The sequence below is a fragment of the Rhamphochromis longiceps genome, linkage group LG2 (genome assembly GCF_057381845.1).
Source record: "Rhamphochromis longiceps isolate RC_006_pf linkage group LG2, R_longiceps_female_GT1.1, whole genome shotgun sequence".
Taxonomy (NCBI): Eukaryota; Metazoa; Chordata; class Actinopteri; order Cichliformes; family Cichlidae; genus Rhamphochromis; species Rhamphochromis longiceps.
Window position 1 is genome coordinate 33146655 of NC_140558.1, and position 27698 is coordinate 33174352.

Below are 27698 nucleotides of genomic sequence, written 5' to 3' on the forward strand. Positions count from 1 at the left end.
CTGTACAGGCTCTTGGTAAATGCATTGAGGAAATCAATGACTGGTTGTGCCACAATTTTCTCCAGCTAAACAAAAACAAAACTGAGGTAATAGTCTTTGGCGCCAAAGAAAAACGATTACAGGTCACCAGAGAACTTCAATCTATACATCTAAAAACCACAAACCAGGCGAGAAATTTGGGTGTAGTGATGGATGCAGACCTAAACTTAGAAAAACACATTAAGACAATAACAAAGTCAGCTTACTATCACCTCAAGAATATATCAAGGATAAAAGATCTGATGTCTCAACAGGACCTGGAAAAACTAGTCCATGCATTCATCTTTAGTAGGCTTGATTACTGTAACAGCATCTTTACAGGTCTACCTAAAAAAATCAGTCAGACAACTACAGCTCATTCAGAACTCTGCTGCTCGAGTCCTCACTAAGACCAAAAAAGTGGACCACATCAGTCCAGCTCTGAGGTCCTTACACTGGCTGCCTGTCCGTCAGAGGATAGACTTTAAAGTTCTGATGCTGGCCTATAAAGCTCTGAATGGTTTAGGACCAAAATACATCAATGACCTCCTGACCCAGTATGAACCATCCAGATCCCTCAGGTCATCTGGATCCGGTCTTTTATCAGTTCCCAGAGTCAGAACCAGACACGGAGAAGCTGCATTCAGCTTTTATGCTCCTTATATCTGGAACAAACTCCCAGAAAGCCTCAGATCAGCTGAAACACTCAGTTTATTTAAATCCAGGTTGAAGACTCACCTGTTCTCAGCTGCATTTGAATAAAGCACCAAATCCACACTTTAAGCTTAAATTTCAAAACTTACATTTAACTACTGATTTTATCTACTGTTCTGATTTTATCTGTTTTGATTTTATATACTGTTGTTTGTTTGTTTGTTAATTAGTTAGTTAGTTTATTTGCTTGTTTTATTCAATTTTAAATCATGCTTTTTATTTGTTCTTGTTTCTAATGTCTCTGTAAAGCACTTTGAATCACCTTGTTGTTGAATTGTGCTATACAAATAAACTTGCCTTGCCTTGCCTTGCCTTGCCTACACTATGCCGGCCACTTGGTTATGGCGTTCCATGTATGCCTTGCCTGCTAGCATCTTGCACCCTGCTGTTATGTGCTGGATTGTCTCTGGGGCATCTTTACACAGCCTGCACCTGGGGTCTTGCCTGGTGTGATAGACCCCAGCCTCTATGGATCTTGTACTCAGAGCTTGTTCTTGTGCTGCCATGCCATGCCAAGCTGGACTGAAAGACAGCACAGAGGCACTAATGTATATATATATATATATATATATATGATTAAATTGCTGCTTATATTGCACCTTACAGCATATATAACTTTTATACAACTGTATATATCTCTGTAACTTTAAAATAAAAGATAAAAGTAATTTTAATGTAAAAATCTACATACTGCCAATGGAGAGATGCCAAACTGTCTTTCATTGTACTTGTAGTTGTCCATGCTAGCAATAACAGCTTCCTGTGACTGCGTAGGTTTGCTGACACAGCTGTTAATGGTGCAGCAGCTGCTGTAGTCACGATAGCTAGCATGTTGGTTAATTTGACACCTTTTGATGCAATTATTTCTATTTTTTTCTCTTTCTTTCTTAGCTTTTCAGCTCCACTTTTTCGCTTTTTTTTACCCATCTTTATTCTCTACTCCTACCACACTAAACTGTGTTCAGCATAGTGCATGAATGCACATGGAAGGGACTGGTTGCATTAGGATATTTGATTGGGTATTGCATTTGCTCATGAAAATAATGGACAGCAGCCCTTAATGACAGCTGTAGCCTGTATAATTACATCAACGCAGAGAAAAAATTATTGACCCATCAGCCCACAAGTGCATCAGCCCACCTGGAAAATGCCTGGTATGCTTGTTATGGTCCTGGATCTTTGACCCAGGGTTTAAGGTTTGTTTGACGTTATTCATTAATGGAACTATGAGATACGTATGTTTAGTTTCTAAGGGACTTCGAGTTTTGCATGCTTATGTTTCAGGTTTTCAGTTCGTTTCTTTTTATATCTGATCTCTTTCTCATGTCCAGTCTGTCTTTGTCTCATCTTCAGCGTCTTCTGTTTGTTTGATCTCCCTGTGTTTTGTCTACTTGTCTCCATGTTTGTTTATTCCCTTGACTAATGGGTTGGGACATGGGGAAAAAAATCTTCTTTGCCTTATTTGGTAAATAACAAACTGATGTTACATTTTTATATCCAAATTTGAGCCAGTTTCCCCGAGAAGTCAGATACTGATCAAGCATAACATTCAATTTCTGTTCAGAAAAGTAAATAAGGGCAATTTGCATCTGAAAACAGCAAGCAAATATTTTTTTCTTTAACTCTGTTTATGTGTGAGTGTTTGTGCAAGTATGTCTAAGTAGTGAAAGGCACATCTTCAGTGGGTTCCCAGGTAGATTTTTGGGTATTTCCACTGAACAAAAATGGAATATAATGATTTGACACAAATGACACAGAAACATTCAGGATGATTTACCATCATCATCTCAGTTCAGTAATTCAGACTGACTGCAGTAAAACACAAATTCCTGTTTCATGTGGAAATGCTTTTTAAAAAAATTTCCATATGAAAAAGAATTGTTGCTATATGTTATCACATAACAACCTGTTAAACTTGCTATAGAAAATACAAAAAAAATGATTAAAACCTAATACAACACAATAAAATTATAAAATGAATATAGGTGTGGTATGAGATGGTAAAGAATTTTGGTGTCAATGTAGCTGAAACATTTATCGGAGAAAGCGTTTAGCTGCATGTGGTGCAGAGGATGTTGAGCATCCATGTATTATCCACAGCCACAATCTTCTGATGGAGGAATCAAAATAGTGTGTTGATTCAAACTGAAACCAAAATGTTTGAGTACACTCAAAAGTAGGTATTGCCCAAAGATTTCCTTCCAATGATGTGAGGTCTAGTAGGAATGTGCTCAGAAAATTTAGTTAAGAGGTATTTTGATCTTTAAAGAAGCAGCAGTGCTTCCAAATGTTTTATGTGGCTAATTGACTCATATAAAGTCCCAGGTGTGAGAAATGCTACATGTGAAAGATATGTTGAAATGCTGGTGGTATACAAGTCTGGCCTAAATCTACTGTCAGAAAGACTGAAGTAATCCAGGAGTTCAATTAACTGTCTTTAATAAATTCATACAGACAAAATGAACAGCATCGTGTCTCTGTTTCTTGCCAGCCTTAATTTGAATTTTTTGCAGATAGAAGTGAATGTATGTGATAATTTGTGTGTGATTTTCTGAGACACAAACAGATAATTCTATAATTAGTAAAGTTATAAATACTGGCATGAATAATGATAATATCACCTTCTGCTGAGGTAGGACACTCTGCACAAGGCACAAGCAATATCTCACAATGTCTACAAGTCGTCTCACACGTGAGGTCAAAATTAGCAACAGTTTTGGAGCAGAACAGTCCTTTTACTTATTGTTAATACAGGCTGTAGCACTTGGGCACCTTGTGTGGCAGAGTGAAGTACAAGTATCTCTAGCTCTCAAGACTACCATGACCTGGATTGCTGTGAAACTACAGTGACTGAATTGCTGATTCATTATTAGATACTGCTTACAATGTTCTCACTCAACACAGGTAGATATCTCCTGTTCTTTGGAGACACTATTAACATTGTTCTTGACTGAGCAGACCAGATGTCCCGAGATGTGATGTTTCAAAGTGATGATGTTAGTCTCATTGTTTCCAGGAAGGAGCTCAGTATCTGTCAGTGTGCGTCCATCCAGAGTCCAGCTGTACTGAGGACTATCCCCTCCCTCAGAGGAACAGGACACCCTCATCTGTCCCTGGGACAGACACTGAGAGACCAGCAGGACAGAGGACACAGGAGCTGAGAGAAACACACACAGATGAGTTTAGATTTAAAAACTAGAATTGTGAAAATTCTTTACAGTCTCAAATGAAGAACAGGGAAAGCATAAAATACATGCATCTGAACATTTTTTATATTTATTGTATAGATCAGCAAAACATTGTTAAATTTATATCTATTAATAGCTTTATTGAGAAGAAAAGGAATTACCTTGAATAAGCAACTGTAAAGTCTGCTGGCCTGATGATCTGCCATCTGAATCAAAGGTTATAAGGCTATAATTACCACTGTCTGTCCTGCTTAGATCATTGATTCTAAATGTTCCATTACTGGGTAAGATTAGAGATTTGTGTGCTATGGTATTATAAATAGCCTTATTCCCTCTCACATCTAGTATCTTTAATGAATCCTTTAACAAGTAGTATCTAGGTATTTCAGATGTGCTGTTCACTAGCTGGATGTCCACGGTTCCTCCCAAAGCTCCATAACACTGAGCTCCATCCTGTCTGCCATCACAGTAAGTTTCCACACCTGCAAATAAAAAATTAGACAAAAAGCAAAACTGTCAAACTTTTGAGTGTTAAGTTACTACCAGAAAGACTGCAGTAGCATATGCAAATGTTTACAATGAACAGAAATTTGTAAGCTTCATGATTATTTATGATTATTTTCATATGGTTCCCACAGGTGGGCACAAATTAATGACTGAATTCCATCAGCAGAAATAGTGGTTTTGTGGCTACTGTCGTTTTGTTTTAGTAGTAGTTTGTTGTTTACTCAGGCCTGCTGGCAATCAAAAACAGAATATGTATCTAACTGTTATGCAAAACCTCAATTTTTTTGCTGTTCTTAGGGTCTAAAAAACTGACTTTCGGAAGCTGCTCTCATGTGGCAGTTATTCATTGAAAATGAATGCAGGAAGTGAAAATGGAGGAAATTTTAACCCACAAAGAAAAGGTTTGAGTACTCCTGAAACAGGAGATAGTTGTGCAAAAATGCTGCAAATCTTATCAAATGTATGTAAAGTAGCAGCATCACTTCCCAACAGGGAAAATGTTACCTTGAATAAACAAATGTAGAGTCCAAACATCTGATGTCCTGCCATCTGAATCAAAGGTTTCAAGGGTATATTTACCAATGTCAGTCCTGCTCAGGCCATTGATCCTAAATGTCCCATTGCTGGGAAAAATGAGATATCTATGTGCAATGGTATTAGAAATAACCTTATCCCCTCTCACATCTAGTATTTTTAATGAATCCTTTAACAACTGGTATCTAGGTATTTCTGAGGTGCTGTCCATCAGCTGGATGTTCACAGTTCCTCCCAAAGCTCCATAACACTGAGCTCCATCCTGTCTGCCATCACAGTAAGTTTCCACACCTGTAAAGGAAAACAAAAAAGTAAACAATTTATTCTTTTACTTATTATTTAACAAGTTCACCTCTCATAGCTGTATTTTTCAGCTCCATATTAATTAAATAGTTAAAAAAAAATTAAATATAAAGTAAGATAAAAATGTATTTGCTATTGTTTTGTTCAAATTCATTTTGATAGTCTCTAAAAAAGAACAGAGAAAGCAGAAAATGCTATATATATATATATATATATATATATATATATATATATATATATATATATATATAGATATAAAGATTACCAAAAGATCTTATATTTATATAAAGTAGCAGCTTTATTAACCAAAAAAAAGATTACCTTGAGTAAACAAATATAGAGTCCGCTCGCCTGATTTTCTTCCATCTGAATCAAAGGTTAAAAGGGTATATTTACCAATGTCATTCCTACTCAGGTCATTGATCCTAAATGTTCCATTACTAGGAAAAATGAGAGACCTATGCTCTATGGCATTAGACATAACTGTATTATTTCTCCCTGCTAGTATTTTTAATGAATCCTTTAACAACTGGTATCTAGGTATTTCAGAGGTGCTATTGATCAACTGGATGTCCACAGTTCCTCCCAAAGTTACATAACACTGAGCTCCATCCTGTCTGCCATCACAATGAGTGATCACACCTGCAAAAAAAAGTGAACAAATGAACAAAGTCAAAATCAAACCCAGATGATAAAATCAGTGTCTGAATTTAATTTAGTCAAAATGTAAACCCCGAAGGACTCTGAAAATAAGATTTGAATAAGGAAAATGAGTTTATATGTCATAGCTATATTTACGCATTTTCACATTAAAATGATCTCAGAATGTGTCGTTAATCTTTAAGGAAATATAAGTAAAGGAAGTAAAAATCATTTAAAGTGTTAAAATAAAACTCATAAACTGCAGTTCAACAAATCTTTTGGTGAATTCAGCTTAATTTTATTGATGGTGCTAGATCATGTGGCAGCAAAACCTCTTTTTTTATTATAAAATTAAGCATTAATGAAGAAGAACAAAAAGTTTAGTAGCTCACCATAAGAGACACCGAGTAACATAAACAACAGTCCAATGACAGCTTCCATGTCTGCTCACTGTACAGCCCCTTATGATCCAGTCAGTCACTTTTCCTTCAATAACAGAAGTGTGTGTGCTACACGCTGCTGTCAGCTGGTACTTCACTTTTCACACGCTGAGAGGATGAAAGGAAGTGACATCATATTTGATCCCCATTTTGCTATCAAGAAAAGAAAAAAAACTGTCAAAAAAAAGGGTCTTCAAAAGCAACATCTAGTGGTCGAATATAAATTGAATACATGTGTGAGCAGTGAAATGAACCCTTTCATGGTATTCAGGTCTGACCATTTTCAATTTTTTTTAAGTATAATTTTTTTCTGCCTAAAAATGTTTGAGATAATGTTTATTTTCTGCAACATTGTGTATATTACCGAAAGTAGTCACTCACTCATCCACATCATTTATGTATTCCAAACAGGTCTTGTCAGATAGCATGTTGGACATTAACTATCCATGCACAGTATTGTACACAATATTCACTAATTGATAGGGCATCACTCAAGGTTTAAACACTGAACTCCTCCACTTGGGGCAGGAACTCATCCCTGACCTGGAGTGGGCACTCCACCCTTTTCCGGCTGAGAACCATGGCCTCAGATTTAGAGGTGCTGATCCTCATTCCCGCTGCTTCACACTCGGCTGCGAACTGTTCCACTGCGAGCTGGAGGCCCTCACCCGATGAAGCCAACAGAACCACATCATCTGCGAAAAGCAGAGATGAGATTCTGAGGCCACCGAAGTGAAAACCCTCCGCCACTTGGCTGCGCCTAGAAATCCTGTCGATAAAAATTATGAACAGAATCGGTGACAAAGGGCAGCCCTGGCAGAGCCCATCACCCACCGGGAACGAGTCCGACTTATTGCCGGCAACGTGAACCAAGCTCTTGCAACGGTTGTATAGGGATCGAATGGCCCGTAGCAACGGGCCAGACACCCCATACTCCCGCAGCACCTCCCACAGGACACCCCGAGGGACACGGTCGAATGCCTTCTCCAAGTCCACAAAACACATGTAGACTGGTTGGGCAAACTCCCATGCACCCTCAAGTATCCTTGAGAGGATAAAGAGCTGGTCCAGTGTTCCGCGACCAGGACGAAAACCGCGTTGTTCCTCCTGTATCCGAGGTTCGACTAGCGGACGAACTCTCCTTTCCAGCACCCTGGCATAGACTTTCCCAGGGAGGCTGAGGAGTATGATCCCCTTGTAGTTGGAACACACCCTCCGGTCCCCCTTCTTAAAGATGGGGACCACCACCCCGGTCTGCCAGTCCAGGGGTACTGCCCCTGATCTCCACGCAACATTGTAGAGGTATGTCAACCAGGACAGCCCTACAACGTCCAGAGCCTTCAGGAACTCGGGGCGGACCTCATCAACACCAGGGGCTCTGCCACCAAGGAGTTGTTTAACTGCCTCAGTGACCTCGCCTCCGGAAATTGGCGGGTCATTCCCCTCATCCCCAGACTCTGCTTCCTCCTCGGAAGACGTGTCAGTGGCATTAAGGAGGTCCTCGAAGTATTCCTTCCACCGCCTGACAATTTTCTCAGTTGAAGTCAGCAGCGCTCCACCAGCACTATACACAGTGCAGGTAGAGCACCGCTTTCCACTCCTGAGACGCCTGACGGTTTGCCAGAATCTCTTCGAGGCAGTCCGAAAGTCTTTTTCCATGGTCTCGGGGTCTTGTTCGCGAGTGATGGGGGAAGGGAGCCGGAGATCAACAGACGGATTAGTGCAGCGGCTGCAGTGATGCGGACGTGTGTTTGAAGCACTGATTCACCAGCTAACCCTGTTCATGTTTTTACAGACGAATCACTGAGGTGATCACTTTAAAGTGTCTTTGAGTTGGTTTTCAACTTTGCTTTTGTTCTCAGCTTTGTGTTTATGTATAAAACACCAGGTTTCGAAATGTATTCAGTAACTGTACCTAATGCCACACCTGATGCAGGTTTTAAATAATTATACACCTTAAGAGTCTCCTATAGCATCACCTACAATCCAAACATAGCTTCTGTGCTTCTTTACTATTCAGCCTCTTTTGACTCAGCTGGCAACTTTCAGACAACGTCCTATACTTTACCAAAATACAAACAGGCCCAGCCTTCACTGACCATGTTTCCTGTGGTAAATACAGACCATCCAGGATGCGACTGCTTCACAGTTTTTTAATCTTAACTACTGAACACAGTTGTCATTGGTTTCCATTGATCACAATAGGCAGGATGTAGCTATAATAGAACTGCAGAGAGAGAAGAGAGAGAAGTTGTTTATCAATTTAGTGACACTAAAATTCCAAACCAAGTCATGTCATTTTATTGTCCAACTAATTAATGGACTTTAATTTTTACATTTGAATAAAATTAACCAAAAAAAAAAAAAGAAGTTAATGAAAAATTTGATTCCAATTTAACACAGACATGACAGTCATTATAATTTATAATTAAGCTATAAATATTTTATTTGAGACATTTAAATAACATATTACTTGCTCAAAACAAATTTACAGACATTAATGATTGTTGTGTTGCTCAGTGAGTTTTAAAAGTCCAATTTGTTGAGGTTACATGTTTCAACATAAAAGAAACGTTTGTCACTGTAACCACAAGGAAATGAAGCAGCAGCAAGGGTCACTACACAAACCACAGGTGCAGATGCAGCTTTTAGCATGAAGAGCGTTGGTTATATTTTGACCCTTCCCTATAATTAGCGGTCCAACGGTATGTTGCATTCATGTCCATAACAGTCTTACTGCTTTAGAAATCATTACAGCAGTATTATAGGGGTATACTCTCTCACATGTACTCACCTGTTACTTTTCCTTTTCCATAACCAACACTGGTACCAAAAAAAACAAAACAACTTCATGATCTCCCTGCCATGCTTTCCAGGTCCCAGATATCATTGATCTCCATTTCGCAGTTTCTCCCTTGCTCTGTTGCATCTATCCTGCTGTGCTGAACCCCTTGAGTTGGCCTCCTGTATCCATTTTTTCATAATAGGATCGGATTGAAACACAAACATGGTCTGTAATTGCCAATACAACTAACCCTTTAAATACATGATGAGCTGGCGTGTTGAGTTTTACCTGACCTCTTATGTTGCTTCACTTCTCTGTACACAACAGACAGTGTTATCAGGAGCACAGACTGGGATGATGACTGTTTTCAGATTAAAGCTGTTTCTCTCTATTCAAGTGTAGAATTTGGTAACAGTTTAAAAGTAAGTATTATTAAAAAGCTGTAGATACATAGCTGCTTCGGCACACCTCCATTGTTTTTTTAAGGTAAAGGGTTATTAATAGGACAGATTTAATCTTAAGGTTTTAGTGCTTAAATCTAACAAAAAGCTGATATAAGTAAAACTAAACTGTGTGAAACAGAAAATGCACACAAAAGTAGTAGCCTTCAAAGTCTGTGTAACTGTTTCCAACATAAAAGATCCAGCTAGGTTTTTTATCACGTAATGTATGATCCTGGAATATCAGGCTGCAAATGCAAAAAACAATGTGCACTTTTCTGCGCATTTTTCACAGATACTGTAACACAATTAATTTTGTCAATAATGAGACTGTCTGCTTTACTATCAGTATCAATAGTAGGCTTGGAGAATATATTCACCACTGACTATCATGCTTACTTTAATAATCCTAAATGGTCAACACAAAGTAGTTATTAGCCTTTGGAGCCAAAGATTATTGAAAGAGATGTATGATCTGTAATTATAAGGATAGCTCACTGAAACCTTTGTTTTTTGTTTTTGTTTTTTTTATTTTAAAAATGACACAAAAAGTCAACGAGATTAAAATATTAAATATTTAATAACTTTAGAGCTTTGTTCATCAGTAATGCTGATAGGATGTGGATGTGAAACAGACTCCAAAGACATCAGTAACACAATAATTATCAACATCATTCAACCATCTCAAAGTTTATGTTAGACGTGCATTTCAGTATATCTAAATATTTCTGTAAATTACCAAATGCACAATAATACAATCTTAAACAAAAAAGAATAATGTCACTGTCTCCAAATTTATCTCTACATGTGCATTTTGTTGTTTATCTAATATTGACATTGAATAAAAAAGCAAGAACATAATTATAAAAGCATAGTTGAGCTGATTAAATGTTATCTTGACTCTGAAGATCTCTTTGATATTCGTGCTGAAGCTTATTGTCAATTTACTGTCCAGTATAAACACATTCAAAGCATTTATAGGTTGTTGTAAGTGAAAAAAGGCTTCCACTGTGTTGCGCATGTGCCCATAGATCCAAAACTGATGCTTATTTTAATCACTATAAAAAGTAGTTTAGCAGTGCACAAATCTACAATACTCTAAGGTTTTACTGTGTGGTGTTTCATGAGATGTTATGATTTGGTGGCATATAAAGAAATCTGATCTGATTTGTGTTTAAATGTATAAAGAATGTGTGTTTGTTATACTGCCAGTACTGCTTAGTAGTGATGACACCAAATAACACAATGTGTTTAATTATTCTTTAAAAATAATAATTCTATAAGAGAAGCTGGAATTTGGATGTTTTATCACTGCCCAGAGTACTGGTTGCACTGCAGTCATGCAACAGTTTAATCTGATGATTAATTTCCACAATTACAAAGTCAAAAACTAGTCAATTTCAAATTAAAAGAAAGTCCCTTATTACAATCACAATCTTTGTTCCATCAGACCTTCAACAAAATACAAATGCAGAAAACACATACAGTGCTTCTGTAATTAAATATAGAGAGAATCTAAGAATCTAAGACTGGATGCATTGATGCCCTGTCGTAATTTGGAACTCGAAGTAATGAAAATCAATATTAATGAGCTTTGATGATTAGTCTGATGTGAAATCACATTAAATGAAAAACCTTTAGGTATCTTTCCATCACCTTCTCCCTCCATGGGCTTTCAGTGTTGCAGCCCACCTAAACTCAGCAATCACTTAAATTACCTTTATGGACCTTTGCATACAAGCAATCACCTCCTGTCGGTTTCATCTGCCTACATAGCTTTTTATTCTTGACTTGGGCGTATTGTACCTCCACCTTCACTACTGCTCTTTCCTCCACTTGGTCATCTTCTTCCTCTGCAGAGTAACAAGAAGATAAAATAAAACTCAGTAAGTCATTAATACAATAGTTTGACTTATGCAGACTGACAGGAGTTAAAAAGAAACAGGAAATGATAAACATGTTTTAATGTCATTTCAGATTCTGAGCAAAAATCACACACAAACTGATTTAAAATTGTCTTTTTTGTGAGTTCACATGACTTCTTTATCAACATGATCAGAATCAACCTTTTGGGATTTACTTAACTGAATAACTGAGCATGCATCAAGACATTCCTTATCAATATTTAAGAAAGTAAAACGGTTGTTTGTTTGTTTTTTTTTAAAAAAAAGCAAGAGCAAATTTTATTCTTTATATATTTAAATGTATTATCAATTTATAAAAAGAGCAATAAACAACCAGAGTGCAGTGAGCACAACGAAAGTTTTGTACCTTCTTGTCTTGCAGATATGTTGTTTTGTTTTTTCTTCTGAAAACAAATGACTGCTATACCCACAACTAAGAAAATCACCAGTGCTGAGAGGACACGAACCATCAATAGCAAAATTACTGCTGCAAAAATAAATGACATAAAAACAAATAAGTCAACAAATGAAGAAAACAACAAAGAAAATAAACATCAATGAATCCACTTCATAAAACTCCATTTTTATTTGCTAAAGTACCAGTCATCATTGCTGACATTTTGATTTCATGATATTAGTTGGGTTAAGTTAACTGGTTATTGTAAATATCCCATAGGTATAAGTGGAAATGGTTGTCTGTCTCTCTGTGTTAGCCCTAAATCAGTCTGGGGACCTGTCAAAGGTGTAGCCTGCCTCTTGCCCTAAGATAGCTGAGATTGACTCCAGCCCTCTCCACCACCCTGATAAGCAGAAGGGAATGGATGGATATGATATTTGTGCCCTGTTGACTAATGTGCAAACAATAGAAATGAGCAAACAATGGAAGGATTTCTGAAAACCTTACAGTGCCCATAATAAACACAAATTGCTTTTAGCTTTTATTAATAATGTGTTCACTCACCACAGATAGATATTTTCTCTTCTTTGAAGACATTACTGACGTTGTTCCTGACTGAGCAGACCAGATGTCCTGAGACGTGCTGTTTCAGAATGATTTTGTAACTCTCATTATCTCCAGAAAGGAGCTCAGCATCTGTCAGTGTGCGTCCATCCAGAGTCCAGCTGTACTGAGGACTGTCCCCTCCCTCAGAGAAGCAGGACACCCTCATCTCTCCCAGGGACAGACACTCAGGGACCAGCAGGACAGAGGACACAGGAGCTGAGACAAATAAACACAGATGACTATTGATTTTAAGATGCGCATTATTATTTATATTGTCCAATGAAGAACAGGGAAAATACAAAATACATGAAATACATGAAATATATAAATTACAAAAAAAATTTTATGTGTGTGTTTATATATAAATATATATATATAATATATATATATATATATATATATATATATATATATATATATATATATATATATATATATATATATATATATATATATTAGGGGTGCAACGATACACAAAATTCACGGTTCGGTTCGGTTCGATACTTTGGTGTCACGGTTCGATATTTTTTTCGATACAAAAAAATGTTCATGCATTTTTAATTTGTTTATTAAAATTATAAATATATATTTTAACTCAAAAGTACAGTTTTTAAATTTAACCCTAACCCTTGTGCGTGTTTTTTATTTTGACAGCGAATGCGCACCTGCGGACCACTTATGTGCAGCCCTGGTTATTTAGCTCATCATATTGCAGCCACAGAAATTCTTTTGTCCATGAAACCATGAAGCTGCACTTTCTTTTTGCCTTATAGTCTGATTTGTCATAACTTTTCCGTTTTGTGGTAAGCTTTTCTTTGGCTGTCACTTCTTCACCCTGACCTGTCTTATTTGGCTCAGCAGAACTGAAATGCTTTTACACACTCACTCACATAATGCTCAGCGATTCTCTGCGCGATCAACCTCTCACATGTTTAAGCTTGCTGCGGGAGATTTCACTTGTCATGTTTGCATAGTAAGCTAACGATTAATAAGACGATGTCAGAGGAATTGGTGCACAAATTATCATCACTCACAGATCAGTGCTGTCGCTCTCTATACACAGTTCGCACGATTGCAAAGTGAAAGCAAAAAAACAAGCGCAAATTCAAACGCGATTTCAATATGTCACATATTGACAGTGGCTCACCGATGCCAATGACATAATTACCCAGCTACATTTCCGAAAGAATGCAGAAGCATTGACATATATTTTTCCTACAATAGCCCGACGGGCAGGGAAGAGATAGATTTTGGTAGCCCGACTGAAAAAATCGCTAGCTCCGGGACGTCGGGCTAGCGATATTGCAAGCCCTGTATCTGATTGAGGAATCACTCATCTTTGGAAAAGAGAGTTTATTACAGAGAAATGGCTCTTTCCAAAATAAAAGCTATACTATCCGCTTCTTCTGGGCTATATTCTCAGCAGCATAAGGAGAATCATGTGCTAACAGCTGTCTAAATGACTCGGCTAAAGTTAGTAGCATGCTTGCTTTTTGGAGGCGTGGGTTCGAATCCCACTTCTGACACCAAAATTGAAGGAAATTGCCGTCCCGGGTTTCCTCCGTGGCGTGAGCGATAAGCAGAGTTTTGTCCTTTCCTTCTAAGATTCCTAATTATTTAAAGTAACACTCAGGTATGCCATTCAGCGTGTTAGTACGAGCTCGGGAGCAGCTTGGGAGAACAAGAAAACAGAGACTGCTTTAGGTTGCCTTCCCAATCGACTCAAAGGTTTATTTGATACACAGCAGTTTATATAGAGGAAAAAAAGGTTCGTGTGTCAGCAAGTTCTCAGTTCAAACCAGTACAGACCAAATAAGGAAACGTCTTCCTGCCTTGTGAGCAAAGAAGTATCCTGTGTGTAGTTTATCAGTTCAGCTACAATTTATGATCATCCCAGCAAAATACACAGAATACAGAGTTCTTTCATTAGTGAATTCTGAAACAAACCACCTGGCCTTTAACGAGCCTTTTTCTAAGAGATAAGGAAGGGAGGATGGGAGTAAGGAAGTGGTCTCATCTCTGTGGTGTTTTCGACCTTGGGGTACCAGCCTGTGAGTCTTACACCTTAATTCTTGGGTCAGAGAGAAAGAGAAAAACAACTAGTAGATGGGCCATATTGAGTAACAGTTTTCCTGTATAAAACAATATCCTGTAAATGCTACTATGGTATCAAAATATCATAACACTTTTTTTTGTCTGCTTCCACTTGTCTTTGCACTACGATGATGTCGGCGTAAATGTGCAGTCATATTCGTTGTGTTCCCGCTAGTGCTTTCAGGTTAATCTCGTTGAAATGACCTTAACGCCACAACACGGCAAATCTCCGTTAACGAGCTACCGCCGATCACTCCGTGCATGGGGCTAGATGGCCAACACGTTAACGAGCTAACTGCGCTAACACACTAGTTCACACCAATGTAATTGAGCATTGCATGGCACATCCAACATACTGTTTTACTTTAGTCCATGACTCGCTTACCTTCAAGGTCATACGTCACATGAAAACCAAAATAATTCCAAACGCCAGATCTGAATGAGGTTCAATTTGCCTGTTGCAAGGCGAGCTTAACTTCTGTCTCGCTAGCTTGCCCTGCGCTCTTCCTTCTGACTATGCTGTCTGTGTTGAGCGCTCAGTGGATCTGCGTTCGACAGTGCAGCCTAGGCGGAGTAGTCGAACACAGATTCACTGAGCGCTCAACACAGACAGCATCGTCAGAAGGAAAATTGATAAAATAAATTACAAATGTTGTATTGTTCGATACATATGCGTACCGAACCGAAAGCACTGTATCGAACGGTTCAATATCGATACGAATATCGTTGCACCCCTAATATATATATATATATATATAGGTGTGTGTGTGTGTATGTGTGTAATTGTTGTCGATTTCCCATATAGGATAGTTGTTATTATTTTTTATTATTAAAGTATTTTAACATTTAATATTTACTATTAATGTTTACCTTGAATACAAAAGGTAAAAAAAAAATATGATTAGATTTTACATCAAAATCTAATTCGTTATAGTCTCAAATGAAAAATGAATTTCACAATGTTAAATTTCTATCTACAAATTGTCATAATTTCCCAATCGGAGAAAAATTTACTCTCATTATTTACCTTGAATAAACAACTGTAAAGTCTGCTCGCCTGTTGATCTTCCATCTGAATCAAAGGTTTGAAGGGTATAATTACCACTGTCATTCCTGCTCAGGTCACTGAGCCTAAATGTCCCATTACAGGGGAGAATGACTGATCTATCTTGTACTATATTAGAAATAACCTTATTATTTCTGACATCTAGTATTTTTAATGAATTCTTTAACAGTTTGTATCTTGTTATTTTTGAGGTGCTGTCCATCAGCTGGATGTCCACAGTTCCTCCCAAAGCTCCATAACACAGAGCTCCATCCTGTCTGCCATCACAGTAAGTTTCTACACCTGCAAATAAATAGAAAAAAATAAACAAAATAAACACAATCAAAACATTGACAATTTTCATTGTTCAATGCCCTCCAAGTAGTAGTTGCTGTCGGTCACTGTAGCTTCACAGTCACATCATCATAAAATAGAAAAAATGTTAAATGTTGTACATAGCCTGTAGCCTTTCTACAAAAAAACAAAAACAAACAAACAAACAAAAAACCTTTTAATGGATTAATATCAGTAATTCAGTGATTTTCCAAAATGGGAAAAACAGAGGATTAAGCAAAGGAAAGTTTTAGATTTACTTTTCCATATAATTTGATAACTAAAATTCTCATTGCTATAATTAATTTAACCGCATACTCATGTTGAAGTTATCTCAGAATGAGGTATTATTGTTTTTTTAAACAATAATGCATCTGGCAGGAGTTTTTTAAAACACAAATACCATTAACTGACCTCAGTACAGGTCTTCAGAACTTTTTTTGTTTCTTTCATCGTTTCTCATTCAAGCTTGTTCTTATTTTTGAATCTTTTTTATTCTTTCTGTGCAGAAGCTACTTAAGAATTGTGCTATGTAAAAAAAAGTACATTATATTGTTATACCTCACCAAACAACACCAGAGATGATAGCTGTTAGACACCCAAAAAAAGCTGCATGGAAAACTTGTGTGAAAGCAGCACAATCACAACCACATCTACTATTATACTTGTGCTTGACACTTTAATTTTCTCATTTGGTGCAGCTAATAATGATTGGTGACCAAGTGGAAAGCTTCAGTATGACTTTAAAGCATAAAGTTTAATATTAAATCAGTAATATTAATAGCAGCCCATGTGTAACTAAAATAACTGGTAATACTAATAGATACACAGATGTTATATCACACATTCTGTTCATTCACTTCAAGAATCTGGAAACCTTAAACATTAAAGTTGTGTCTGAGTGTGGATATATGTTTTTCCTTTGAAATTCTGTTATATGTTGCACAAGTGATGTACACTGTGCTTTGCAGTTCTACTCAGATGGCGTTTATATGATTTGTGATAAACTTTACAATAACTTTAAAGCTATAAAATCATAAGTAACTTACATAACTTGCCTTCACCTTTGCCATTGTCTTTAACATCCAGGGTGAAATTAATGTTTTTCTCTAGGACTCCATTGGAATTAAAGACCTCAACAGTATATTGACCTGAATCATTCCTCCGCATGTTTGTGATCTTGAGTGTCCTGTTCTCGATTATAAACTGTAGTCTGTTGTTAAATTCCTTGTCTGTTGTTGTTATTTTTTCTTTCTTCAGACTGAACACAGTTATGTTCCCCTTGGGAAGTACCTTCAAAAACTTCATTTCACAGCCACTAGCATTAGTCATCACTTGGATATACACAGTTCCTTCAGTCAGAGGAGTGCACAGGCATGTGTTCTTGGTGAGATTACATGTGGTCTCACCAACTGGAAAGAAAGCTGGAAAAAATGCATTCAAAAGATTGTGAGCTTAAATTATTCACACTTCAAATGTACATTTTTGGCATCATTTTGAGGACAATCTTACCATGAGTTCCTGATACTACTAGCAAAAGGGTGAGAAACTGCTCCATGATCCTTATTCATCCACGCTGTGGTTTGAATCTTGAAAAGTAAATTAAAAAAAATGCACTTTAAAAATGAAATGACATTAACAGGAGGTTTCTTCCTGTTAAAAGGGAGTTTTTCCTTCCCACTGTTGCCAAAGTGCTTGCTCATAGGGGGTCATATGATTGTTGGGTTTTTCTCTGTATCTATGAAGCGCCTTGAGGCGACTTATGTTGTGATTTGGCGCTATATAAATAAAATTGAATTGAATTGAATTGAATTATGAGCAAATCTGGTTATAAATCTGCTGGGACCTTTAGTTCACACTGAAACAGTAAATGGGTGATGATGTAGACACAGTATTTTTGTAAAAAGAATAAAATAAGCTAAACTGTCTTACTTCTTCTCATTTTCCTCTTCCTGTTTTAATTGTACTTGCAAAACTGAGTCTAGACAACACTGTGTCACTAAAGCGAAACTTTTAAAGGGTGATTATCATACAATATCTCTTGTTTACGGCCGTCTTGAGTTTTCTTCCTAGAAAGCACAGGCAACAATTCACAAATAGTGTAGAAGTGTCCTTCTACACCAACTCAAAGCTACTTTAAAGTAGCTTTGAGTTGGTTTTCAACTTTTGTTCTCAGCTTTGTGTTTATGTTTTTGGCACTGATCACCACCTGCACTCATGTATATATCTATCTATCTACTTAGCACTTTTAATTCTTATTCTCATTTTTATTTTCATGTCTATTTAAGCTTAATTTATAACAGTATTTATAACAGTATGTTTGCACTGAAGCACCGCAGCAATTTCCTAATGTTGTAAACCCGCTCAACATTTGGCAATAAAACCCTTTCTGATTCTGATTCTGATGTATAAAACACAGGATATCGAAATGTATTCAGTAACTGTTCTGTCACACTGACTGCAGGTTATAAATAAGTAAACACAGCTCACCTTAAGAGTCTCCTATAGCATCACCTACACTCCAAACATAGCTTCTATGCTTCTTCTTTACTATTCAGCCTCTGTGGACTCAGCAGGCAACTTTCAGATAAGCTCCTTTATTTTACCAAGATGCAAATAGGCCCAGTTTAGAATGACCATGTTTCCTGTAAGTGATCGGCTTCAAATAAACTGTACTCAGTTTTCATTGGTTTCCATTGCTTGGTGTTACTGATCAGATTCAGATAAGAATGCATAAACTCACACGAGGCAGGATGTAACTACAATAGAACTGTAGAGAGAGAAGTTGTGTATCAATTTAGTGACACTTAAACTCCCAAAACCAGTCGTGTCATTTTATACTCCAACTAATAATGCAGTTTCACTGAGACTGTAATATTTTCTTTTAAATAGATATAACCCAAAAAAAGAAGTTTACAAACAAATTGATGCCAGTTTAACACAGACATGACAGGCATTATAATGTATAATTAAGCTATAAATATTTTATTTGATACATCTGAGCTTAATTGCTCAAAACACATTTACAGACATTAATGATTGTTGTACTGCTCAGTGTGTTGAGGTTAGATGTTAGGTTTTAACATAAAAGAAAAGATTGTCATTGTAACCACAACAGTAAGGGTCACTACACACACGACAAGCTCAGATGCAGCTTTTACCACGAAGAGCCTCTGTATGTTTCTTCTTGCTTATATTCTGACCCTTCACCATAGTATACTTTCACACTCTATCTGTAGTTTAGAACGATCTTCACATATACTTTTGAGAAAGAACATGCAACAACTTAAGTAGTACGACAGTAAACACACTGATTTGCGCAATCTCACAGCTGTATATCAAAATGTCAGAGGATCCAGTCAGTTCCCCCCCTGAGAGAATGAACATCTTCAGCTACAACTACAACTCGATCTTGTAGCACTTTGGCTTAATAGTAAAAATACGTTTTCATGTGTCCTGACAACAAAAAGAACAACTCTTGATTTTGTAGTCATGTCATAAATTCTATTGATAGTGATTAATGTTGAGTTTCCTGAAAAATTTAAAAAATTTAAAATAATGTTTTTGAGATTTTTAGTTTGTGAAATTGCTGATTTAATGTTTATAATTCACAACCTTATGAAATGGCAAAGGAAACTCTTCACACCTTCTTAGCAGAAAGGAGAAATATACATGCAAAGTGATCAAATACATACATTCACACTGTGGTGTTATTTCACACTTGTCTAACACCCATGCCTTTGCTTTGTAACTTTTCTGTTGCAGAGCTCAACTCACTCGCTCTCTTCTGGCTCAATTCCTTCACCCAACACTGGTTGTCTATGGTTTGAAGACATATTATGCTTTGAATTTCAGTCTTACATAGCTTTTCTTCTGTAGGTATCATTTATTTCAACTACTGGCACGTTATTAACAAAGAGTTTTACTGAGTACAGACATTATGTATAAACAACAGTAACCCCTCGGTAAACCAGTAGAGGGAGACCTCACACCTCTGCATACTGATGATAGGTTTTTGTTCAATGAAACAGCCCACAGTTGAAATGTCAGCAAAGCTTAACAGGATAAGCTGATGACACAGTACAAAGACAGTTAACTGAACAGGAAATAAAATGCTGTCAAAGATTTCACATCATTACTGCTTGAAATATTGATAGAAACAGGCCAAAAATAACCACAAACAATATTTTTGTTAGCAGATAATTAATAAATTCATATTTTATCAGTAGTATTCTGTCACGAAAAGCAAAGCAATTTAAAGCTACTTTGATATCAGAAAGCACTGCTCCTCGCCCGTCAGTTAATAAGTGCATCTATCCTTGACATTACTGCCACCTTGTGGCTACAGTCATCTGTCAAAGCTGTGCTTATTTCATCTCATAGCAAAGTGTAGCGCAATCTGGTTCCTGTGAATGATAACTGGAGCTGGGCAAACTGAGAGGTCAGTAACGTGTTCCTGGTCATTTGCGCATGTACTTTGTAGATAAACTTTTGGTCTGTAAACTGATGGTAGATCTGGTAGAAACTTGCCACACAAGCTTCCAGTGGCTCTGCTTTCCCTGTTCTGAGATCAGTTCTGACCTGCACTTCATATGGAAATACAGGTAGCATCAGGAAGTAAACAGGCTTCTTTTTTTTTTTTTTTTTTTTTTTTGAAAAATCAAGATGTAGGCCTGTGTTTCTGAGCTAATAAACAACTGCCACTACAAACACAAAATATGAAGCTTCACATTAAACACATAATAAAGTATTTAAAATTAGCTCAGCCTGTATGCACCAAAAATATTAATCAATTTAACACTGATGGGAAACACTTTTATGTAGAATAATAATTATTGTTGTTGTTGTTGTTATTATTATTATTATTATTATTATTATTATTATTATTATTATTATTATTGATTTAAATTAAGCAATTATCCATCAATTATTTAATTTAATTTAAAAAACAACAAAAACTGTAATGGTCCTTGTGTCTCTTACCCAGTGTTTAAAGTTGGTTTTGGACTAATGATTCTTTCTGTTAATTTATGACTTAAGTGTTACTTCTTTATAGTTTAGTATTTTTCTAGTGTGTACTTTTAATATTCATTCTGTTTATCCCCACACATGTGTGTGTCTGTTAGTCCCTGTTTAATTTTCCTTCTTCTTCTTCTTCTTCTTCTTCTTCTTCTGTCGGTTTTAACGGCAGCTTGCATCCAAAGATGTTGCACTACTGCCATCTCCTGGCTTTTACTCTCACTTCACTTAAAAATCATTGGAGCCTCTTCTTAAAAAAAAAAAAAAAACACAAAAAACAAAAAATGTTCCATTCCACCATTCATCTCAAACCTCAGCACTCTCCTTTGACTTACATACTTCCTGCAATTAATAAACACATGTTCAACCGTCTCCATAGCATTACACCAATCCCATAACCCAGTCGGATGTTTCCCAATCCTAAAAAGAATACCATTTAGAAAGCAAAGGCTCTTCACTTTCCTCTGACACTGTAGCCACGTTCGCCTTTTCCCTCGTTCAGCCATTTCTTTGGCAATGCACTCGAACACAGCCCGGTTACGATACGACCCTTCAAATTTAGCATGAAAAGAATTGTCTCCCTATGGTAATCAAGTCCAAAACCTCAGTTTCTGTCCATTGACTCCCTCCGTCTCCAGTTTCCGCCGCCATGCTTTCTCGTTTGTCTTTGCTGATAATTGGTGTCTGTCTTGTGTAAGTGACGTAAAAGATGGATTGAATGATCATGACCATGAACATGACCATCCAAACAGCAGTCGCTTTCTAAAACATCAGATATGTATCGGACTCAGTACCACATACGAAAGTGACATAGGTGGGATTTGAAAATATCGGATTTGTGCTGTCCACACTGTCATACCATGATCGTATATGGGTCGCATAGGGTCAAGAAAGTCGGATTTAATGCGCTTTCGCCTGCAGTGTGAACGTAGCCTAAGTCTTGTGTCCAACCTCTGGCACCCACACAGCCACCATGATAAAAAAATACTAACATATGTGCTTAATGTCTTTTTGGAATATATTTCAAGTAGACAGATGAAATGCAATTGCAAAATAAATAATACATGAAAGAAGGAGACAAAGATCTTTCTCTGATTTTCCACTTCGATTATATTTTGCTGGATTGCTGTTCTTGAATAATAAAAACACAAAAAACATATTGACATATACTAAAAATATACTAAGCTGTCAATAAAATGTGGAATGAAAAAACCCCCACTAATGCTTATTTACAAGCCTATGAGGACACATGAGAAATGTACAACAGGTGAAAAGTGACACTATGTGTTGGAGTGAGAACTCAATGCAATCATCAAAACAGAGTTATCTGGATATTCCATCCTTTGTGGGACAGCAGGGCCCTCCAATATTGTTTTTTTCTTCCAAGCAAAATAGAGCGAAATTCCACTTAATGATATAATTACCACAGCGGCTTTCAAACCAAACACGAACCAGGAAGCACCTGTGCAGAAAAACAAAATGTTTATGACAAGTTAGAGCGGTGAAAGAAGAGTCATTGTAGAATTTTGCTTATATACCATACTTTATAAGACAAAGGGAAAAAAAACATGAATTAATCCCCTTCATCAGAGTTAATCTTCCCTCTTTAATAATACCTTGGGTCATTATTGATGGCAGTTTAATCAAAGAGGATTATTTGACACTATGTTATTCTCCTTACCCACTGCAGTTTGTGTGGCCGTGGAAGGGTCTCCTGTTGGTTCCGGACAAAGGGTATTACTGGACTTATGCACCCACCCTGACATCTGTGTCCCATTAAATAATGAGCAGCTGATGAAAACAAAGCCTATGAGCAGATAAAGAGATAACTTTAAAAAAAAAAAAAATTACACTAAGAATCAGCTTTTATCAGTATTGTTCTCACTCACCACAGGTAGATATCCTCTCTTCTTTGGAGACATTACTGACATTGTTCTTGACTGAGCAGACCAGATTTCCCGAGACGTGCTGTTTCAGAGTGATGATGTTTGTCTTATTATTTCCATAAAGGAGCTCAGCATCTGTCAGTGTGCGTCCATCCAGAGTCCAGCTGTACTGAGGACTGTCCCCTCCCTCAGAGGAGCAGGACACCCTCATCTCTCCCTGGGACAGACACTCAGAGAGCAGCAGGACAGAGGACACAGGAGCTGAGAGAAAAACACACACAGATGAGTTTAGATTTTAAATCAGAATCTCTGTCTTTTTCTATGGTCTCTAAAAAGAAACAAGGAAAAAACAAAATACATGTATTTGATATTTTGTGATATATTATTTAGTTTGCCAACAGAACAGAAAAAATACCTTGAATAAACAACTGTAAAATACGCTCGTCTGATTTTCTTCCATCTGAATCAAAGGCTTGAAGAGTATAATTATCACTGTCACTCCTGTTTGATACTATACAGAGTTGGAAAGTATTTGTACTTTGTTATTGTACTAAAGTAGAATTCTCAGGTATCTGTGCTTTACTTGAATAGTTTTTAAAAAAATTTGTTCTACTCCTTACATTTTCAACACAGGCTTTTTACTATTGGTTTAACATATTTGAGAGGAGTTATTATTTCTCATCAGTGCATGCGTTCAAACATCAAACCGATTTGTGCCTAAGCAGTAACGCATGGAATACAATCCTGTTTGTGTGTTAATCACCAGGGGATGTCGCATAAAAAGAGATCAAAGAGGAAAAACTGTGTGCCACAGTCAAGGATTCAAGTGGCAGAGGAAGAAGAGGTTAGATATAAAGTCAAGGACTGCTCAGTGGTATTTACCCAATTTCGCTGTGCAAGAAACTGCACAATGACAATAAAACCAAGCACACCATTGTTTTTCTTGTGACATTACCAATAAGTTTGATGTGTCACATGGCCCTATTCCTATTGAAAAAACAAAAGTTGTATCCAAGATGGCCGACTTCTAAATGGCCCCCATGGTCACTACCCATCTTGAGGAGTTTGCCCCCTCACATATACTAATGTGCCACAAACAGGACTTTAATATCACCAACCATTCCCATTTTATTACAGTGTATCCATATAAATGGCCCACCCTGTAGATTAAACCTCAGCACACTACCATAGCTGGTAGTGTCAGACACCAATCAAAAAGACACACTGAAAACGTATGATACTTATATAGTTCTGTTTAACTTTATAACAATTTCATAAATATACAATAAAGAGTAAGTTGCATAACTTGCCTTCAACTTTTCCATTGTCTTTAACATCCAGCGTGAAATGAATGTTTTTCTCTTGGACTCCATTGGAATTAAAGACCTCAATGCTGTATTGACCTGAATCATTCCTCTTCACGTTTGTGATCTTGAATGTCCCGTTCTTGATTATAAACGTGAGTCTGTTGCTAAATTCCTTGTCTGTCGTTATTTTTTCTTTCTTCAGATTGAACATAGTTATGTTCCCCCTCGGAAGCACCTTCAAACACTTCATTTCACGGCCACTAGCATCAGTCATCACTTGGATATACACAGTTCCTTCAAGAATAGGAGAGCATGGACATGTGTTTGTCCTGAGGTCACATGTAGTCTCATCGCCTGGAATGAGAGCTGGAGAAGACGCATTCAAATGAACGTGAGCTTAAGTTATTCACACTTCAAATGGAAATGATTGGCTCCGTTCCTGGCAAATTTTCTACTATAATACTTCTTCTTCACTGCTTAAAGTACTAATTTAGTGCAGCTAACACTAATCAATGACTACGTTTAACAATCCAATGTCCCTTTAAAGTTAAAGATTAAATTATGAGTATGGATACCATGTGTGGTGAAAATAACTGGAAATACCAATAGAAAGACAAATACTATATCACAAAATTTTTCATTCATTCTCTTCAAGAATTTGAAAACATTGAGCAGCATGAAACATTTGCATCTGTCTTTGTAGTTTTTTTCCTCAGATCTTCTATCATTTGTTGGACAAGTGATTTGTACGGTTTTGCAGTTTTAGTGCAACATGATGCTTATATTTCTGATTAACTTTATAATAACTTCAAAATATATAACTTGCCTTCAATGTTGCCATTGTCCTCAACATCCAGGGTGAAATGAATATTTTTCTCTTGAACTCCATCTGAATTAAAGACCTCAATGCTGTATCGACCTGAATCATTCCTCTTCAGGTTTGTGATCTTGAGTGTCCCGTTCTTGATTATAAACTGTAGTCTGTTGTTAAATTCCTTGTCTGTTGTTATTTTTTCTTTCTTTATATTGAACACAGTTATGTTTCCCTTGGGAAGCACCTTCAAACACTTCATTTCACTGCCACTAGCATCAGTCATCACTTGGATATACACAGTTCCTTCAAGAATAGGAGAGCATGGGCATGTGTTCGTCCTGAGGTCACAAGTAGTCTCATCAACTGAAACGTGAGCTGGAAAAAAGGCATTCAAAAGAACATGAGCTTAAATTATTCACACTTCAAATGGAAATGATTGGCTTCATTCCTGGCAAATTTTCTACTATAATACTTCTTCTTCACTGCCTAAAGTACTAATTTAGTGCAGCTAACACTAATCAGTGACCATGTTTAAAAATTCAGTGTCCCTTTACAGTTTAAAGTTAAAGATTACATTATGAAAATGGATACCAGCCCATGTGTGGTGAAAATAACTGGAAATACCAATAGATAGACAAATACTATATCGCAAAATTTTCCATTCATTCTCTTCAAGAATTTGGAAACATCAAGCAGCATGAAACATTTGCATCTGTCTTTGTAGTTTTTTCAGTAGATCTTCTATCATTTGTTGCACAAGTGGGTACTGTTTTGCAGTTTTACTGCAGCATGATGCTGTCAGGGTCCCTGTTTCTAACCGGTCGGTTCAGTGTGACTACACATGTTTTTGTTTAGATTTTTTGCTCCTGCTCTCTCTCTCCCTCCCTCACTGTCCCTCCTTCCTCCTACTGCCTGGGGAGAGCTCACCTGTGGGCTCCCTCCCTTGGCCCACGCACCTGTTCGTAATCTCACACCTGTGGCTCATCACTCGACAATGTTCCAGTAACTATATAAGATGTCAGCTCTGTGTTTCTCGTCACTGGACCGTTGCCAACTCTTGTCAGTGTTAACCCCGGCCTTGTTTATTCTCGTATCTCTAGCGATCTTCCCGTAGTAATCTTCTCGTATCTTTGTGAATAGATTTCCCTGGACCTGTCCACGTGTTACCTGCGTGACTGAGTGTGTGAGAATTGGAGCCAGCTTTGTGTTTCTTGTGGATTGGTGGAGAGTGAAGAGGAGCATGTGGCGTGGAGCGTGAATGGAGTGTGGACCTAGGAGCGTGGACCTAGGAGCGTGTGTTGGTGCAAGTGTCTTTCCCTGTTCGTGTGGATTCCCGGAATCTGTCTTTTCCCTCACTTTGTAAATAGTTCAACTGGTGTTTCTGTAAATAAACACTCTTTATTTTTCACGACCCAGAGCCTGCGCTTGAGTCCCTTCAGTCCCGTTGTGACAGATGCTTATATTTCTGATTAACTTTATAATAACTTCAAAATATATAACTTGCCTTCAACTTTGCCATTGTCTTTAACATCCAGGGTGAAATGAATATTTTTCTCTTGAACGCCATCTGAATTAAAGACCTCAATGCTGTATTGACCTGAATCATTCCTCCTCATGTTTGTGATCTTGAGTGTCCCGTTCTTGATTATAAACTGTAGTCTGTTGTTAAATTCCTTGTCTATCATTATTTTTTCTTTCTTCAGATTGAACATAGTTATGTTCACACTGGGAAGCACTTTCAAACACTTCATTTCACGGCCACTAGCATTAGTCATCACTTGGATATACACAGTTCCTTCAAGAATAGGAGAGCATGGACCTGTGTTCATCCTGAGGTCACAAGTAGTCTCATCAACTGCAACGAGAGCTGGAAAAAAAGCATGAAAAAACACAAGTTTAAATTATTAATCCTAAAAATGTATATGTTTGTCATCTTTATGAGGAAAACCTTACCGAGTGTTCCTCCTGCTAATAGAACAATGATAAGAAACTGCTCCATGCTCTTCATTTATTGACTGGAAAATTATGAACAAATCCAGATATAAATCTGCAACAAACCTAAACCCAAACTGACAGGAAAAAGTAAATCGGTGACAACACATGATGTTTTCACTAAAACAGAAAAGAAACTATCACTTCTACTTGCCAGCACACAGAATAATGATACAGGCTGCTGTAGCAAACCGAAAGAAATATGTACCACATGTGAACAAATCATTTTCCTCCACTATTTCAATAACTAAGTTTAAACAACACTGAATTGGTCTTCACATAATGTATACTTTTGAAAACGACACACAAAAGCTAAAATCACAAGTTCATTCATAAGTATTACAAAAGTTCTTGTGAGGAGAGCTATACTGCTTAGTAAGCTTCATGGGTGTGCTGAAGAGACATTTTTATTCAGAAAGGATGGGACAATAATATTTCACTCAATACCTAGCCTGTATTAATTCATTAGCGCTTCATCAGTGTTACATAAACAATATATAAAGAATAAAATGTAGACAACCAGGTAAAAAGCAGCTTGTTAAAAGGATGCAAATCTTTGCCCCAACATGAATCTGTGAAGCAATGCTGTCCAGATAATATTAAAACACAGATATCCATCAAAGCACACTGTAAAAATATTATTTTGATAAAAGGAAATTAAAATGTATATTTTAAGCTTTACATCACTTGAAATGTGCTAATAGAATAGAATAGGCATGTAATAACACAA

At 37.0% G+C, this 27698-nt stretch overlaps 3 protein-coding genes across 3 annotated transcripts; all 3 read right to left on the reverse strand.

Moving 5' to 3' along the window:
- Positions 1-3204: 3204 nt before the first annotated feature.
- LOC146677582 (pregnancy-specific glycoprotein 22-like) lies at positions 3205-6427 on the reverse strand. The gene is made up of 5 exons (XM_085424093.1): positions 6299-6427; positions 5586-5906; positions 4932-5252; positions 4082-4402; positions 3205-3889 (listed from the first exon to the last, which is right to left on the reverse strand). Exons 1-5 carry the CDS (start codon positions 6345-6347, stop codon positions 3624-3626), a joined length of 1278 nt encoding a protein of 425 aa, XP_085280219.1. The 5' UTR covers positions 6348-6427; the 3' UTR covers positions 3205-3623.
- Positions 6428-9437: 3010 nt separating this feature from the next.
- LOC146677583 (uncharacterized) lies at positions 9438-17511 on the reverse strand. Its single transcript, XM_085379726.1, has 7 exons — positions 17463-17511; positions 17009-17374; positions 15600-15920; positions 12437-12694; positions 11843-11962; positions 11290-11424; positions 9438-9445 (listed from the first exon to the last, which is right to left on the reverse strand). Exons 1-7 carry the CDS (start codon positions 17506-17508, stop codon positions 9438-9440), a joined length of 1254 nt encoding a protein of 417 aa, XP_085235852.1. The 5' UTR covers positions 17509-17511.
- A 5101-nt stretch (positions 17512-22612) lies between these two features.
- LOC146677584 (immunoglobulin superfamily member 10-like) lies at positions 22613-26984 on the reverse strand. Its single transcript, XM_085379737.1, has 7 exons — positions 26930-26984; positions 26481-26843; positions 24989-25351; positions 24254-24528; positions 23271-23340; positions 22859-23116; positions 22613-22776 (listed from the first exon to the last, which is right to left on the reverse strand). The coding sequence occupies exons 1-7, from the start codon at positions 26982-26984 to the stop codon at positions 22613-22615; spliced, it is 1548 nt and encodes a 515-aa protein (XP_085235863.1).
- Between the last annotated feature and the right edge of the window lie 714 nt (positions 26985-27698).

Coding starts and splice junctions, on each gene's coding strand:
- LOC146677584 (XM_085379737.1), bottom strand. CDS start 26,984: ATGAAGAGCATGGAGCAGTTTCTTATCATTGTTCTATTAGCAGGAGGA. Junction 24,529..24,988: donor GGACAATGGCAACATTGAAG/GCAAGTTATATA, acceptor CGTCTTCTCCAG/CTCTCATTCCAGGCGATGAG. Junction 23,341..24,253: donor AGAGGAATGATTCAGGTCAA/TACAGCATTGAG, acceptor GACAGTGATAAT/TATACTCTTCAAGCCTTTGA.
- LOC146677583 (XM_085379726.1), bottom strand. CDS start 17,508: ATGGAGCAGTTTCTCACCCTTTTGCTAGTAGTATCAGGAACTCATG. Junction 17,375..17,462: donor AGTAGTATCAGGAACTCATG/GTAAGATTGTCC, acceptor CATTTTTTCCAG/CTTTCTTTCCAGTTGGTGAG. Junction 11,425..11,842: donor CATATCTGCAAGACAAGAAG/GTACAAAACTTT, acceptor GTTACTCTGCAG/AGGAAGAAGATGACCAAGTG.
- LOC146677582 (XM_085424093.1), bottom strand. CDS start 6,347: ATGGAAGCTGTCATTGGACTGTTGTTTATGTTACTCGGTGTCTCTTAT. Junction 5,253..5,585: donor TCTATATTTGTTTACTCAAG/GTAATCTTTTTT, acceptor TTTCCTTTACAG/GTGTGGAAACTTACTGTGAT. Junction 3,890..4,081: donor TTTACAGTTGCTTATTCAAG/GTAATTCCTTTT, acceptor TGTTTCTCTCAG/CTCCTGTGTCCTCTGTCCTG.